The sequence below is a fragment of the Halyomorpha halys genome, unplaced genomic scaffold (assembly GCF_000696795.3).
Source record: "Halyomorpha halys isolate HHAL.00 unplaced genomic scaffold, Hhal_1.1 Scaffold431.1, whole genome shotgun sequence".
Taxonomy (NCBI): Eukaryota; Metazoa; Arthropoda; class Insecta; order Hemiptera; family Pentatomidae; genus Halyomorpha; species Halyomorpha halys.
In genome coordinates, this window is record NW_027108145.1 from 111,002 (window position 1) to 129,700 (window position 18,699).

At 29.3% G+C, this 18,699-nt stretch overlaps 1 protein-coding gene across 1 annotated transcript in view; it reads left to right on the forward strand.

The window, feature by feature from the left end:
* Neto (Neuropilin and tolloid-like) overlaps positions 1-17,429 on the forward strand; it is a 43,762-nt gene extending 26,333 nt beyond the window's left edge. The window contains exons 5-10 of the mRNA XM_067046545.1: positions 915-1,078; positions 3,204-3,318; positions 4,556-4,696; positions 5,225-5,340; positions 9,175-9,321; positions 9,869-17,429. Of these exons, the coding sequence (XP_066902646.1) occupies positions 915-1,078; positions 3,204-3,318; positions 4,556-4,696; positions 5,225-5,340; positions 9,175-9,321; positions 9,869-10,057 (872 nt within the window). The 3' untranslated portion in view covers positions 10,058-17,429. The remainder of the gene's footprint in view (positions 1-914; positions 1,079-3,203; positions 3,319-4,555; positions 4,697-5,224; positions 5,341-9,174; positions 9,322-9,868) is intronic.
* Positions 17,430-18,699: the final 1,270 nt, after the last annotated feature.

The following is an 18,699-nucleotide window of genomic DNA, read 5'->3' on the forward strand; positions in this document are numbered from 1 at the left end:
TAAAATCATGGTATTTATCCTTATTATTATTTTATTAAAGACATACAGCTTATAGTATATATATATATAAGTTACAGCCTTAGTCAGCTGTTATTTTGACGTCAGGTGATCGAGTAGTTCAGCTGATTGAAGATGTATATATAGAGGTTACCGAACACAATAAAAGATCAGTCTTTGAGTTTGAGAAATGGCAGAATATCTCGTTCCACTCAACAACCTACTCAAGAAAGGTAAGAAGATGGTCGTCTCCTAGATGATGGAGGAAGACAATATCAGACAGACAGTGCATGGGAAGGTTGCAGCAAGAGCTGGTACTCGCTTTTCCAGATTTTAATCGGCAGTTCACAATAACCACAGATACGAGTGAGTATGTGCATACTAATAAAGACCAGTGTTGTCTCAGGAGGGCTAGGAGGAGAGCGCCCAGTGGTGTACGCCAGCAGGCGCCTTAAGGAGACAGAAAGTAGATACAGCGCAATGGAACGAGAACTCCTGGGATCATTCTTGGAGTTTATTTCAATCTTTTTATTTCCCACTCCTTTCTGTCCTATTATTTTTAGTTTTCACTTCAGTAAAAGATAACTTATATATATATTCTTTATTGATTTTTTTTTACTTTCATGGTGGTATCTTGCTTTTGTTTATTCCTGATGAAAGCCATAAAATTGGGCCATCTTAAAGGTAAGTTTATTCTAATTGTATGTTTTGTTTCTCGACTGCACCACTCTCACCTGCCAACTATCCCTTTAATCACATCTACAGTCGATTATATCTCTACTATTATAGTTTATTTAATGTTTCAGTTATAGTAATTAAGTTAATAGTAATAAATAATGCTATATTTAATAGATATCTTAGTTTCTTATGTCATTCTAACCATTTTTGACATAAAATCTGATTTGATTGGCTTATAGAGACAGAGATTCCAGATCTTCCTGTGTGTATTCATAGATTGTCGTCTCCTGATCAAGGGTTTTTGAATCGCAGCGATATTGACACTCAATTTTTTGATCATGCTACAATGTATAATACCAAATTAGAATGTATGTGGATTATTGAAGTAAAAAAGGACTGGAAGGTAATGATCAATTTATTTATTTGCTATTATTTAAAATTTATTCCATATTCTTTCATATAATTTTAACTATAATAAATTATTGGATTTATTATGATTAGAGACCATATTTTCATGCAGTAAAAAATAAAAAACATATGGTAAAAAGTCCAAAACATGCAAAATGGTGCAGTAAATACCCAAAATGTGTATAAAACACTCAAATACAGCAAAAATCAACTTTATTGTGTAATTATTAATATGTACATTGAGACATGCTTATCTAACATTGTTTTAATCTAAGTAAACTCACTAAATAATTAACACATTTGTGCAAATATACACAAAAAAAAATTAACTGCTTTGGTAAAAAATCTTAAATTTGGTCCACAATTTTGTAAATTAAGTAGAAGCCAACTATTTATTATTATTTTTTCATGAATATAATTTAAGCTTAATTTTTTATTCTTAAAATTTACTGAGGGTGAATAATGGTTAGCAGCAGGGCATCAATGATCTCCACTGTTCCACAAATCCAATTTACTTAAAACATTAGGTTATAGTTATAATATAGGAGGACCTAACAGATTGCACACATCTGTGGGTTAATTCTCAAATTTATCATCTGTATATATGTATATATTTTCATATACATGATAATTGAGCATATATGAATCCTTTTGTAATACCAAAAATTTATTGTGATGACCAAAAAATACCTTTCTTAAAGATGTATCCTTTTATAAAACTTAAGGTTCTTACCTCGCACTGAATCAGATTAAATGTGGATTATCTCTCTAGGAAGTCTGGTGAGTCAATTCTTTTAAAATTTTTTGAGGTTAATCACTTCCATCATTTGAATGAATTATTATTTATTTATTCATGACGTACAACGTTTTGGGACCACTGTCCCATATTCATGCACTATAAAAACCTATAACAATAATAAAACCAACATAACACCAATCTTCATCCTTATATATTTTAATTTATACAATAATAATCACCTCATGATTTCTTGTGATGGAAGTGATTAACCTCAAAAAATTTTAAAACAGATTAAATGTATATTATGGAATTATTAATCTCTAAAGTAATATAAATACTAGATAGATATATTATCTAAAATTAAATTGCTAACATACTGCCAAATGAAAAAACACTAACTTATTTACTAAGCAAATTATTCCATATCATATTCTATATCACTTGTTTGAATTCTTAAATAACATTACTTTTTTCAAAACAACCTTCATGTCTTACACATAAAATAATAATGAGGATTAGAATAAATATATATTTAATGAAATGAATATTATAGGTCTTGAATTGTTTACTCACAGACTCACTGCACTAAACTGTAATCATAAACAAAAACACATCATCAAAGAAGCTCAGCAAAATTCACAAAGTTTTAACTAATATCCTTTCTTTCCTTTCATCTTCATTTTTATTAAAGAAAATTAAAAAAAGCCAGAGGTGTTGTGTCAGTTTTCTTAAAAAAATTTTCACATAGGGTTGTTTGTGCTGAGGCATTGGGTTGTATGAGTAGCGGTATTAGAGTGTCTGTTGGGGCATTGGTCTACATGAGCAGAGGTTTAATGGGGGTTGTCAAACTCCAAATCTCGACAGCTACTTAACCTCTTAAATGGTTCATCACTTATCTTTCAGGATGGTTGCATAAATTTGTTCAACATTTTTGGTTTGGGATATGGGAAACTACCAGAGCTAAGTCCGTTATCAATTGATATTTCACCTCTATTGCAATCGAAAAACACTAAAAAACTTGAGTTTTCCAAATAGTTTCATCCTCATAGGATGTTTTTAAAACTTTGCACACCAACTTGGGAACATTAGTTGTGTATGTCCCTAGTGACAGAATGTGGTACTACGAAAAACTTAGCCAACCGCATCAGTATCTATACTGTAATGAATTTAAGATATACTAAATATTCCTGCTAATTACAACTGTATGATTGATATAATTGTATTATATTCATTTGTGATAAATTCTGTGGAAATCCAATAAAAATACTAACAGTTTGAACAAGATTATTATTTAAAGAAAAAGTAGTTTCTACAAACGGACTATCTTGTAAAGATAAAATAAAAAATAAAAAAATCATTTCCATTGTTATTTTTCTTTTAGATTCAGCTGCAGTTTCTCAAGTTCCAGTTAGCTGTTCCAAATGAATGTACTTCCAATTTCATTGATGTCTTTCCTGGCTCCACTCAACCCGACCACCGCCTCAATAACTTTTGTGGTTAGTCTATAGATTAATATATTCATTACTTTTTTCTCTCATTGATTGATGTGTGTTCGTATTATTCTTTTGTATAAAGTAAAACAATACTATCAAATATGTGGTACAGATAGCAGTTAAATTGAAACTTATTCATTTATTTACTTATCATATAATAACCTCATTAGACCATAAGATGAGCTTTTATAATTTATTTAAATATATTTTGTTTTGGTCTCCTACAAAGATCTTTATTTCACATCTAGCCTATTTTTTTCATTAGCAGTATAGTATAGTAGTGTTCAAATAAAATAACTATTTGATACAGTTGATTTATTTTATCATCCCATCTTTAATGATAGAAAATATAAATTATTAGATAAAAAATTTAAAAAATCATAATCAGGTTGTCACTCGAATGTTCCATTCAAAGTCTTTATCCTCTCTAATAGCAGTTAGTGTGATACCCTGAACCGAATGCTTTTACTATTAATCTTCAGCTGAAAAGTAATGTTTATGAACATTTTTATGTAGTATAACTCCCAAAATCACACATTAACACTCCTTTGTTTATATCAAGTTAAGTAACTGTTCTTTTCATGGAACTAAATGTAAATAATTTCTGGTAAATATATTAATTTGCTATAAGGAAGATTAGTTACATATTAATTTTGAAAAAAAAAAAAATGTGGCAGTATTGAGACTGTCCCAGTTTCCTACAAAAATCAGGAATAAAAACATTTCTATGTTTTATGCTTATAACTCGATGACTAAATATTTTTCAAAGATGAACACCATATACAAAATTAAAGTTGATAAAATTTACTTGGAAGTGTGTATATTAATTTTTGGCCAATCTGTGATGCCGCTTAAGTGCTCTTAAAAAGATCACTTTTTGGTCCTCACTGTAAAAAACTTCTTTAACTAAACTAAGAAACTCTCAGGCTAGATATATCTAACATTTGTATAATAGTCGGTGTCATATAACTTTGATATTTGGGAACAATCAGATACAAGGAATTTTTTTTTTAATAGAGAATCAACAAATAATATTTTTTTAAGTTTGCTTTAGTGATGAAATTTTAACATTTTGTAGGAAACTTTAATTTGGTGATTTCAATGTTTTTTATTATTCTAAATTTGGTATATAAAATGTTTTACCTTTAAATCTTCAGCTGACATGTTGCCTAACAGTATGATTTCTCACCATTACAGATGATATTGGAAATATTAAATTGAATATGTTGTAATGGTGCAGGTTCTATAGCTGAGACTGTCGTATCACCAGGCAACATTCTGCAGGTGAGGTTTGTAGCAGAAAAACCTGAAGGCTTTCCTTCGAACTTTGAAGCGATGTACACTGCATTCAGGGACAAGGTCAAGTCGGCAGAACCAACAGGTGTGTGCAATCTCTCTATTGTATCTAAAGCTATTTCCACCTTTATCCTTCAATATGTTCTTTCAGTATACAGGATCTAGTTGTATTATCTCGATCATTTATGATACCTAACTTCTTGCTTATTTAATAGATGTTAATTAAATTTTAAATTAGTATACATTTTAATACTTCTTTATTGATTTTTCATTTCTAATTGAAATTTTGATGGCTTATTTTTCAGCCAATAAAAAATATGCTGACTGTTTCTTGTGGAATAGGTAGTCCATTGGAATGTTTAAATCCATTGTAAATTCTTGAGAACATCCAATATTTGTTTTTTTTATAATATTTATCGAAATACTTGCGATTCTTGAATTCAAAAATCAAAGTCTTCCATATCTATCAAGTTTATCACACTTTTCACAAACTTATTATTATTATTATTTTTTAGCGTTTGAACCTGTATTTATTAGTAGTTTTTTTTAAAAGGATGTATATTATGTTTAAATTTCAACTTTTTTTAACAAATGCCATGTATTTTTTTTTAAGATTGTGAAGAAGATGAATTTGACTGTGAAGATGCCACCTGTATTCCTAAGAATTTAAAATGCAATGGTCGAGTTAATTGCAGATTTAGAACTGATGAAGATCCTGGAAGATGTCACGTGAGCTATCTAACATAATACTTATACAGTATTCACAATTCTAGTTAACTATCTTCCAATCTTTATATTTTTCACTCAAATGGTTTATTTTTTCTATGTAAATTACAGAACTTATAGATGAATATATTTAAGCATATATCTTATTTTAATCAGAATTTATAGAAAATGTTGTTTATTGGAGCAACAGACTGTGGAGGTCCTAGGCCTCGTGCGATGTACTACGTATAAATACATCGCGCGTTTCTTGACATGTTTTCCATAGGGTGGGCCCGTCACTCCCACGCCTATTTTTGTTAGTGCCACCCATTGGCTGATGGGCCTCACAATTGCCCGGGGATAGATTGTGAGTGAGTATTGAATAATTTTTATGCTTGAAAAAATCCCAAATAGGGCCAGGCTCGAACTCGCAATCTATGAGCTGGCAGACAGGCGCGTTACCACGCTGCTATCATCACCCCACAGAAAATATTATAAGACTTATTTTTAATCTGATTTAGATTTAACAGCACATCAAGAACTTGTCTAATACTTTCCCCTAATATCAACTTGTTTCTTTATTTTTTTTTACTAATTTCCAAATATAAATAACATTATAAATTTAATTAATGTATACATTTTTGAAGGTTCATATGAATATTTCGTTTTAACCATCCATTTCAAGACCCAACTCCTTACTGGCTCATCAATGTTGTATTTGATTTAATAGTTTCTGCATTGTCACCTAGCAGTACCAAATCCTTTACATTCCTGAGCGAACAGTATTTGACTTTCTAGGGTTAAACTTTTTACCTGTACGAGTTACCTTATGAGACTAGAGATAGAGGATTGTCCACTTTTTTTCTGTTATTTGTTGTAAGGGAAATATTTGGTCTATAGTTCATCGATCTTGTTTAAAACCATTTTGATAGTCTCTGATAATTTCCTTAGCGTATTTCATAATTCAACTAGTTAGGGTTAGCCCATTGGTGCGAACACCATCTCACAGATTATTGGTGTAAATAATCTCTTTGAAGGAGATTATCTGGCCATGTGTGCTTCAATTGATTCCCAGTGGTGAGAGAATTTCATAATTATAAAACATCTGTTTTTTGAAATAATTTAATTTTGAATGAGAAAGACAAGCAGAAATCAACAGCTCTAATTCAGTTAAAATAGTAATAATAATAGGGTGGGATATAACTCACAGTAAAACATATATTCTATGGGATAATAAGTAAGTTTTCCCCTTTTTTCATTTTTGTTTTCTCATTTCTTCTTCTTTAGCATATCAAAACATAAAAAATTCTTTCTCTCTCTCCCTTCCTCAATGCATAAAGATAAATACCTAAGACGCCGATTTTAGTGATTTTAGACGCTTCAAAGTCTTAGAAATTTAGTACCATCCTATGAGACGGATTGTTCCTTTAGATGGTGTAGAACAGTCATGTTCACACCAACAAGTTAAAGTAAATATTTTGTAACATATTGTATGAAGTGAGATTCCTCAAAAATGGTTACTTCCTGATAAATTCTTACTATTCATTAGAAATTTTTAACTTTCTGATAATGATTGACAGCTTTAAAATGAATGACTACTAAAACTGTATTATTTGGGAAAATGAAGTATGTAGAGATTAATCATGTTGTCTAACAGGACAGTGAAATAAACTCTTGGTTGAAGTATGAAATAATATATAGAGAATGATATTGTTATAATCCATTACTGTGTCAATTATTACTTTCTTATTGAATTGATTTCAACTTCCATATATTCTTTTAATTTACTCTATTTTTTAAATTTTTATATCATTCTCTGTATGTCATCTTATACTCCTTTTATATTCTAGAATGTTTTGTATCTTGTTTATTTAGACCCGATGAACACTTGTAGTATGGGTCGAAACATTGGCTTTTAATTAATAGATTTTTTTTTTACTATATTGGGTCCATTTCTGACTCTTATAGAAAACATCTTACCTTTACTCCTATACGATAAACTAAACTGAACTCCAATATAACTGAAGTTGCTCTTTAAAATATGGATTCATGTGCTTGGATTGTAAAAGATTAGATAGGAAACTAAGGTTAACAAGCCTTTTGTATGAAGTTAGCTATTGATTTTTTTTTTACTAATCATAGTATACTAACTATTCCACGAGACCTCCTGGCCACTGTATGGTACATTTCCCACCCCACCCTCATCCCAGTGGTACAAACCCCCCCAAAAATAGAAGTACCTAAATGCATACCCCCTCCACACTTGTCTGATATTTTTGTCTGAGAACTGGTATATAACCCATCTTACATTACAAATTGCAGTTAGCATCTTACTTGAAAGTAAAGTGCATTTTTCTCCTAAATTCTCAATTACTGTAGGAAGGCATTTAAATTTTTGTTTTCATAACCCTATTAGTGAAGTCTAGCTATTACATTTCAAAAGCTGCTATTTCTATTCTAAATGGGTAAAATCTTAATTACTTTGGGTGAATTTAGAATAAATGATAGAGTTTCTTTCACTTGTCTGAAGGTCTTGAAATCGGCTTTAGGAAATATTTGTTTATTTTAAAAATCACTTTTAAAGAACATTATTTTTAATTTTAACATTAGTATAATAAACTTGAAAAATGTAAAGAGCTCCTTTCTATGTCAGTGATATAAAGAACTAGTTTTCTCTTAAACAAAATATAAACAAAGATCCATAGTTTACCGATCCTTGAACTAGATAAGTGGAAGTTACTTAATATTATAAGTAATTGATGGTAGTCAAAATTACAATTTTCCTTTATTAACATTATATTAATTATATAATAAAAAATCTGATAATAGCAGTAATCATCTAAGTCTTAGTTATTATGCCTCATCAGCCTACTCTAGCTGCTGTAACCCTGAAGCTGGCCTATAAAATTAGGCAAAATGTTGTGTGATATGAAAAAGGAAACAACAAACAATTACTTGTTGCAGTTTCATATGTTAATCAATAATCACAAATTTAGGACCTATTGGAGATTTAAAGCTACAATGGTTTGCTTAAATGTTAAACTTAGGAGAATTGATTATTTACATTTATCATGACTTGTTCTACAAATTTTCTTCCAACAGCATTAAACTTTCATCAAAGTTTTTGGTCAGAATTTTTAATTCTACCACCAACTGATGACTGATTTCTTATTTATTTTTGTGCTTAGTAGGGCATTAGTGTTTTTTAAAATTATAAATAAGTCTAATTTTCTAAAGAAGGTCGGCTATATAAAAAGTTATTTATTATTACTGGTCCAAAGAATAGTGTATAATTGGTATCAATAAATAACTTATTAGACCGTTAATTGGAAAGCTTAGGACTAGCAACTCTACCTGCTGGTAGAACAAGTTAGAAGGTCTTATCTTTCTCTGGATGCCTAAACTGGACCACCAAGGTTTCTTTAGTTTGATTAATAACAAATTACTAATATATCCCATGAATAAATACCTGAAAATATCTGCAAAAAATTACTAAGGATCTAGCTTTTAGATAACAAATATCACTGCCCTGATCAGGGGAAGTTATATTGAATTTTAAATTAAAAAAAGAGTCAGTTCTTAACTTATAATTGTTCAGACTTAGGATGAAGAAAAAAAACAAATCAATTTTTTTGTTTATGTCATCAGTTGCATGCTCCTGATGTAAAACAAAATTATTTATTTTTATTTGTTTAAAATCCAGATGATGCAATAGATAACATCAGCTTGTGACTAGTTACATTTAACTATATGTGGCTAGTTACATTTGAGGTTATTAAAAAGGAAATAATTGTTCGATGTTAATTTGGAGTTGTAAAAATAAATTTTGGAACTATTAGTGTGTGTATTGTATTACAGGCTAAGGAGGGGGTCGTGGCTATGATGCTCAGTACAGATCACATGATAATCATTCTAATAGTATTCTTCCTCATCTTGACTGGAATGTGTTGTGCCTTCCTCTACAACTGTTTCACCAAGCTCATTAGAGATCATCGTATAATCCAGGTTTATATTGTTATCAATCTTCAAATTATGAGTCCACCCAGTTAAACATCTTTAAGTATACTTTGATTTATTAACTTTCCTAGTATATATATTATATATATACTTTTTAAGTCCCATGAGCTAAGACCTAACAAGCTCATTGCACCAACTTGCTCCTATTGTTAATTATTATTTAAATGTTGAGTTTCATATTTTGTGCCAGCAATTGTATCTCTTAAATGTTTTAAATAAAAAAATTTGATTATCATTTTGTATGATAAAATTATATTCTAAATTTTACATTATAATTAAAATACCTATGACATGCCAGATTAATGGTGCTTGTGAGGCTTGAGTTGATCTGCCAAGTATAGTTTAGAGATCGTCTGATTGAATGCATAAATGTATTTTTTATATTTCTCCATTAAAAATTAGTTTCATTTCATATCTTATGAAACTACTATTATTTACTGGAATAATTGTACTTTATTTAATTTTAAATATAATTTTTCTAGTTATTTTGCATTAAGGAAATTAGTTTCTCTGAATTGATGGTGTTCTGATGTAGGAACAGATGAGGGCATCAAGGGAAATGGGATTAGACTCACCTGCTTTGTGGAAAACACGTGCTGATTCTCCAGAGACACGTGAGTCTGAATGTCAAACTCGGGAATCAGTGTTCTCAGAACTGGGTTCTTTACGACCGGCTTCTGTAGAATCTACCAAGTCAGCACCAGATGTTATCATATCCCATTAAACATAGAATTTAGTGTTATATGTTTTTAATTTATCATCTTGTCAAATAAAACTATATTTATTTATATTTTTAATAGAATTATTCTACTCTAGTCATTATGTGCCATTTTAATTGACAATTTAGATAGTGTTTGTAATTAAAGTTGTATAGTCATTTATGAGATTCATAATTATGTTGAAAAGGAGGATTTCAGCATTTCATTTTTTTATTATTATTTTTTTTTTTGAGAAAAGAATAACAATAAGTATTTCATAAATAGTAATAATTGTAATAATCAAGTTTGTATTTCTATAAAATTTCCCTGAGGACCATATAATTTTGATCATTGAGAAGCCTAATGATAGATTAATTCTGTTATTCCGTTATTCATTTTAGTTGTAAAGAAGACACTAAATATTTTAATTAGCATTATCAGAATTTTTGCTGGCATCTATTTCTATTAATTCTTACTTTTTTGTTTATTAAATTATATTTGTATTATTAGTATACATGATCGAGTGTATGTTATTTGTTTTGTTATGTTGTTAGTATTGTCATTCCTAAATATTTAATGTTCTTTTTTTTTATCGTTCCTTCTACCTCTTTAAATAAATATTTATGAATCAAATATGCAATGTTATTTTTCAGGTCTTTGTTTTATTCAGAATTTTTTCTCAATCAAAGCATATCTTCTAATCTCTCTCATAACACTAAGGAACCTCTCATAAATGCATTCAATTAAAACAAAATCAATATTTATCATGTCTTTGTATTATTAATAGTCAATTGGAGATTCTATATTTTTATGACATTTATTTATATTATAAGTATTGTTATTAATTTAGTTTATTATGAATTTTTTTATCAGTTACATTTGTTAATTTTAGATATAGTTTTGAGAAAAATATTTATATAATAATTTGTCTTTTCATTGCTAAGGGACATCTGATAGTTGCAATTTCATTTCATTTTAATTTAATTTGATATCTTTCAACAGACCCAGTTTTATTAACTGATGGATATTAATTGATTGAAATTGTTACAGTAATGCCGGTACGAAAAGTATAAATCTTTTCTTTTTTTTGATATTATGCAACATCTTTATATTTATCCTTTGTTATCATTATTGCTCTAAATGTTATCAACCCCCATTTCTTAATGTTTAAGGTAACTGAAGGCAGTAGTATTCAGTCAACAGTCCTTTGCATGATGAGACTTATTAAATTATACCAAGTGCATGGTTTTAAACGTATTTAATTGTATGTTATACCAAAATTAAAAATATTTCTCTCAAGCAGGTTGATTTTGTTCAATAAATAATTTTTAATGCTTCCTTAAATTTAAGATTTTCAATGTGTTTTAGTATAATTATGGTGTTTACTCTAAAAATATTTTTGTTAATTTTTCATGATTACTTCAACAGAAAAAATTAATCTTATTTGAATCAGGATTAATGTACTAATTTTTCAAGCGTATAAAATATATTTAATTCAAGTTTAGTATATTTAATTGATTTATTTATGAACAGTATCAATTTTTAATATTTCCTTTATGTTTAGATCATTGTTAAATTTATTTCATAAGTTATTTAGAGTGATTGGTTATTGAATGTTTTGAACACGATTAATTTAAAAGGATTTATTCAGATAGTTACACTTGAAAGTTTATGTCTTTCTACTGTTATAGTATTTGAACAATTTTAATAAACAAATAAAAGTATATTAATGCATGATTTATGTCATCACTGTTATTTACTTGTTGTTTGATAGGATTATAGCATTGTTTGTTTGTTTTAGAAATAATTTTGAAAGCTTTGCTATTTTATATTTACTGTTCCTTCCGAAATTCAAATATCCTATCAATCAGCAAATTAAATCAGATTTGGAATTTTGGATAACTAATTATTCAAACATCGTGAAATTCATTTTGTATTTAAACTAATATTGATGCATATATTTTCCTCGAGTTCATTTTATCTGTGATCACTTGTACCACAAATAGTTTGTAATATTTATGGAGAGGTCAAATAATTTCAGCAGTCTGGTTTGTTCTTGCATTTTTACTACTTTTTTTGGATTTGTTATTTACATATATTTATAAAGTTACTGTTGGTTTTGTTTCACTAGTATTTATGACACTAGTATTTCAGATAGTTTTTGAATTTGTCTGATAATGAAGCCATGCTTGTCAGATCTGCCTGTTTTATTTTATTCTTGTCTTTTCATCCCCTCCTTTGTCTGACTCTTCTTTATACATCTATCTGTCGATTCATTATATTCACAACATGATGGTTTCAGTATTTTCATTTATTCTGTTTGCCCTTTCTAGCTGTTGGACTTCAAGATTATAACAATGTTTCCCTCCTAAAACTTTATTTTTCTTGATAAAATCGAATCCTGCATTCTCCATTACAATTAGATAGAAATAATCTTGGGATCGTTTCACCATTTGTCTGGAATATTCGTTTCAAAAATGTATGTCAGTCATAGACATGATCTGTGCTAACATTTTCAGTTTAGTCACTTCAGTTATGTAATTTTATTTTTATTAATTTCACTTTACCACAATGAGCTATATTATCTCTCAATGTATATTTAGCTATTGCATTGATCACTTTACTTTAATTTTTGTTGGTACTTGCTCCAAGAGAATGTAAACTTTCAAAATTGTATTTAAAATAATTTTTTAAATAAATTTATCATTAAAAGTCAAGATAATTCTGTTCTCCTTGCTTGTTACTCTAATAACTTTTTCTTTTACCATTTCTACATTCTCCTTTCATTGCCTCAACTCTTCCTAGGAACTCCTAAAATATTTTAAAATTGCTCATTACAAGTATTACAGTATGTCATCTGCTGTGATTCTTTTTAGTCCCTTCAATGATTATGTCCTTTGTATCTAATAATTTTTTTATTGTTTTGTGTCATATTAAACAGCTTACAATGTGTCACCTGTTTCTATTTTAATTGCGATTTGTTTACTTGTTTGCACCTTAATATTAATATCCTCTTGAAGACCTGTGAGATTGATTTTTGGAAAGATCATTGCTAATCTTTTAGTTAGCTTTGTCAGCTACCTAACCAGAAATCATTATATTGAAGGGAAATCAACCAGGTCCAAGTCATTAGCAAATCCCAGCATCTATACCAGGCTATCAATGATTGTTCCAGAGGTTTGTATTCCAGAATCCCTAATTACTTTTTCGATGACCAGATTAAACAATAGACATGCTAGGCCATTGCCCTTCCTCACCCCCCTCCTGGACTCAAATTCTTGTGAGAGGTCTCCCTAAATCCGAACTGAGCATTTCACCTCATCCATTGTGATTCTTATTAGGCACACTAGTTTGGGTGGGATCCCAAGATCGTTCAGTGCTTCATATTGCTTGGGCCTTTTAATGCTGTCGTAGGCACTCTTGAGATCGACAAACAAATGGTGTGTTGTCATCCTGTACTCCATGAATTTCTCTAGAATAGTCCTCAGGCTGAAAATCTGGTTGACTGTCGATCTTCCTCCCCTGAAATCCGCCTGGTATCTTCCTACTTCCCTTTCAGCAAATGGGTGTAGCTTCAAGTAAAGAAGGCTGGAAAAAACCTTGTAGGCACACTGGAGAAGGGTTATCCCATGGTAGTTGATACACTCCAGAATATCGCCCCTCTTATGAAGCGGAGTTATTATGCCCATCTTCCATTCCTCCAGGTCCCTTTCCTTGATCCAAATGAATAGGATAATATTATACAGACCTTTATGAAGTTCTTCACTGCTACACCTGAGAAGCTCAGCCGTTATTCTATCTTCCCCTGGTGCTTTATTGATATCGAGGTGACTGAGGGCATCCACTACATCATCAAATGTTGGTGGATCAGGGGGAAGCAAATTGTCCTGCATGTCATGAGCTTCTAAAGTCTCCGGCTCTTCGACACCTTCGTTTAGGAGAGTGCTGAAATATTGCGATCATCTATTGAGAATTTCTTCCTTTCTGGACAGTAGTGAGTCGTCTTCTTTCCTACAGGCCTTAATTCTTGGCTTAAATGGCGCCCTGCTCTCATTTATTTTCTTGTAGAAGGCTCTGGTCTCATTACCATCTCTATGGGTTTACATTCTTTCACACTGCTTTCTCTCCCATTTCCTTTTCTTCCTCCGATGGACCCTTCTCCTGCCTTCTTTTGTTTTTACTCCTCTGAAGCTAGGAGCTTTTTAGCCTTGTGTGCCTCTTCTGAATCATGTTTGTGTAGGCCCAATGAATCATCAATGATATGATAAATTTTAATTCTTTTGTGCAGCGGTTCCCAAACTTTGTTTACCATTGCACCCTTGCTAGACTAAAAAAATTTTGTGGCACAGTTGTCTTTAAAGTGGTTCAATATGTAGGAAAAGAAGAAAAAACACTGTAAATTATTAAATGGTGAACATTTACTAAAACACAAAATATCAAAGGCAAAATTTTAATAGATAGCTCAACCCACTATTTATTTATTCCTAAGCATATATTTGATGAAATTTTATCAGATGGGTATATTAACATACACATACACAGTCACACACATGTATATATTTCTAAAAAACTCAAGAATTAACTAAGAAGTATTTAATGTGATATAATGTAGTATTTTGAGAAAGTGGCATTCTCTTGCAGCACCCTTAGGTGCTGGGACCACACTGTGCTGTATTTTTTTTTTTTCATATTGAAAACAAGTTCTGATGAGATAGTCATTTCTTGCCTTTATCTTGAAATGATTTTTCATTTTTATTCTTCTCATGAATAGTGTACTTTCTTCTTTTCTAATCAAAGAATACTGTCCTTGTTTACCTCTGTATACTATCATTTTTTTATGTTGATGTGTTATGTATGCGAAGTGATCAAATACTTGATGTTAAGAATAATTAACATTTTTATTCTCTTGTAAAATTGTCCTGTTTAATTTTTCTTTTTTTTGTATATACTATTACGAACGTGAGTATGATTTTAGGGTATCTTTAATGAGGTAAAGAACAGGAATAATATGCTTTGTTTAACTTCGAACTATAATACATTCTAGTTTGTTAAGTAGTCCACCTACTGTTGATTTGTTGTAAGTTGTTAATTGTTTAAAAGTTCATCTCTTTAAAAAGTTCATTATTTAAAATTGTTATGGTGTTAGTGTGTTTTTCAGTATGTAATTTTTAAGTCGATTGCAGTTATTTTAACACTAACATAAAGTTTTTTTCAGTTTATTTTAAATATGTTGATGCATTTATTTTTTTTAAATATTAAAACACCTGACTTTTATTCAGTTTTGGTAGGTTCGCATATTACTAGATTAATCAATAATTAATTTTAAAACTTACTTTAATAATTTTTTAGGTAATAAAACTGATCAGGCTCCCTTAATTGATGACATTTATTGAGTTGGAAAATATTTGACATTAAATTTATCTAACTATTAAATTTTTAAATAATATACATAATTATCTTTAAGAAGCATCTAATATAATGCAATTCTGAGACAATTTTTAGTTAAATAAATTTAAATTATTCATTGAATAAAGTATTAAATACTGTTTTTTATAAAATTTAAAAATATAATATTTAAATTTTCTCCTTTTGGGGATGCCAGTGAAGGAGTGTTTTCTGTACTTTATTTCTTTAAGATACCAAATCTATATGATAATGGCTATATTGTGATTATTTAGACACTGGTTTAAACTTTTGTTTATTTATCTTTAAGTACTTTTATAATGTTGTTTATCTCCATTACAAAATTAGATAATATAACTTTGATTATGTCAATATTTGATTCCGATTTCTGCATTACCAATGTAAATTTTGAGAACTGCCAGACCATTTTGTGTGTGTACAGTTTATATTTCTACTTATATAAAATATAAATTTTTTTATACAATGCATTTCTTTTTTTCTCACTTGGAACACTTTTGGAAACACTATTTGGAAAAGTTCCTAAAAAATTTCCATCACTTACATATTTGATTATGCATTTCAGCTACCCTTGAACCGAATAAGTTTTCTCTAAATCTTCATGTTATAATGCTAAGAAACTCAAATAAAAGCAAAAGTCTCTGCTCTAGTTAAGAATAAATGAAAAAGTAATCCTTCTCCCTATTGAAAAAATAAGAATATATTAAACAGTGCTTTTGTAAAAACCTGTTAAATGTTAAGTAGGTGCTGTTAATAACTTTTTTTGATATAAGTCCATCAGATTGAGCTAATGAAACCAGACATTCAATTCCAATGACTCCAACAATATGTGTCTACACACTACCGTCTAGCAAACTATGTTAAATTCCAAAATCTCCTGGATTAAACCTAGAAAAGTCCTCCAGTCAGTTCACCCTTTATGTATTTACTTATTGTACTCATTGGTTCATTGCTGATTACCTTTTAATTATGATGATTTGTTCATTTTACTAGCCTGTTCCAGTGTCCTCAATGATGACCTATTGGTTGCCGCATTTCACCAATTTCCTTGGTTTTATCTTTGCCATTCATTACCTTTGAGGCCCATTTATGTTATTGGTGTAAATCACTATTGTTTACGATTCAGCTATTTGATCATATAAATTTAATTTACTTGTGTAAAGTATTGGGATAGTTCTGTCTTTAGTGGATAGAACATTGTATTTTATCGTTCGCACAACTGCTAAAGGTACTTTATCTGAGGTCCAAACACTTAGTACCTAAGAGCTCAGTTGTTTGCCAATAGTTGTTCAATACAAACATGTAACTAGTTAGCACATCGGATGGGGTGCGCACATACACACTCCTAGCCATATACACACCTAATTAGACTTTTTTAAGATACTGAACTAGAGTCTGTACAGAAAAATATATATCTGCTCCAGATCTACAGTTTCTTAATGTGAAATAGATATAACACTAGAAATAACTTGCATTTGCTAGCTTAATCCCGAATGTTATATATTAGTAATTATTCTATCCCTAGCTCAAATTTTAAGTTTGCTATGAATATTTATTAGTTATAATTTATTTTATGTATCTATGACATGTTTAATCTAACCTCTGGTTATAGATAATAAACTGCATTCCTGTGAATCAAATAATTATATGTGTTGCATCCCCCGTATACTAAAAACTATTATATTTATATTACCATATTCAAAGAATAGTTATGTAAGTTACATTCATAGATAAGTTATTATCATAATTGTCAATTATAAGTATAAGAAAAAATAACTATCCCCCTCTAAACATACCTTATTAAATATTGTATAAAATATACATATGTAAATATCATATATACTTTTAGTAACCTATAAAGAGATGTGTACCTAATTTTTAAAATTATTATATTTATATATTAATATAATAATTTTTATTCCACATATGTAAAAATTAAATTGAATTACTAAATAAATTATACCTTATTCAATCGAACCATATCCTGAGATATTAAAGTTATAGTTAATAGATCTGTTACAGTGATAGTTGATGTTTAAAGAAAGGTTGACATTCACTGGTCATTGTTGACTTACACTAAGTGACTTACTGTAAGTTGAATAGTGAAATTTCAAAACACACTTTCACCAGTGAAAGTCAACAGTTCTCAGTGAAATTCAATCAATAATGCTCTCAGAAAAGTTCGAAAGATCTTATAGTTTTAATTGAAAGCCCCTTTTTTTCAATGCAATATATATATTATAATTTAATATATAATTTCCTCTTCAACAATGATACTAAATTAAATACTAATGTTACAAATTGAGTGCTAGATGACATGCAATATAATATAAACTATAAAATGTAAAAAAAAGTGAAAATTATATTAAAAAATTTTTTTTTTGGTCTCAGCTGTCACCTGTTTTAGGGTCACAGTCGTCAACTTCTGCTTGCTATGCTCACTCATAAGAGATAAATAAACCACCAATTGATCTTTTTGAGTTGTGGATGTGCCTAAATTTGCATAAATACGACTCAATATATATGGTGTCAGGTAGCTATAGTGGAGAGAAAGTCATATAGATATTTTTTTGCTATAAATTCTCCATGAAAATTTATCTAATATAATATTATTTTAATATGACACACTTGTAATAAGATTAATAGAAAGGTGTTTTTTTAATGAGTATGAATCTCATGTTGTGATTTTCACATCATCTTATACAAGATTTTTTCCTTAAAAAAAAACACATTCATATGTATACATATTGGAACAGGGTGGCCGAATGTGCTAAGGGAGTATAAGAGTAGAGTTGAGGATTATAATTGGATGCAGGAACTGAAAATAACCATTAATGTTTATTTCAAAAGGGTTCAAACACTCATACATTTTGTTTTCCTGAAATTTTTATATTTAAAAATTTTTAATTTCATTTCTCTTTTAATTTTTATTTGTCAAACATATATTGTAATGAAAATATTAAATATGTTATTGTTCCTGAGTGATTCAAAATATTTCCCTACAGATCGTGCTATTATGAGAATAAGGAAAGATTTCCTACTTCATAGTCCAGGAGTGGGAAAGATTCATTGCTTCAATTTTCTTCACTTGTCTACTATATATTTACTATAATTGTACTTAACTCCACCCCAGAAAAATTTTAAAGAAACGGTTAAACCATAACTTTCTTATCGTAATATTTTTTTACTGTAAATTTAATTTCCTCTTCAACAATAATACTAAATTAAATACTAATGCTAAAAATTG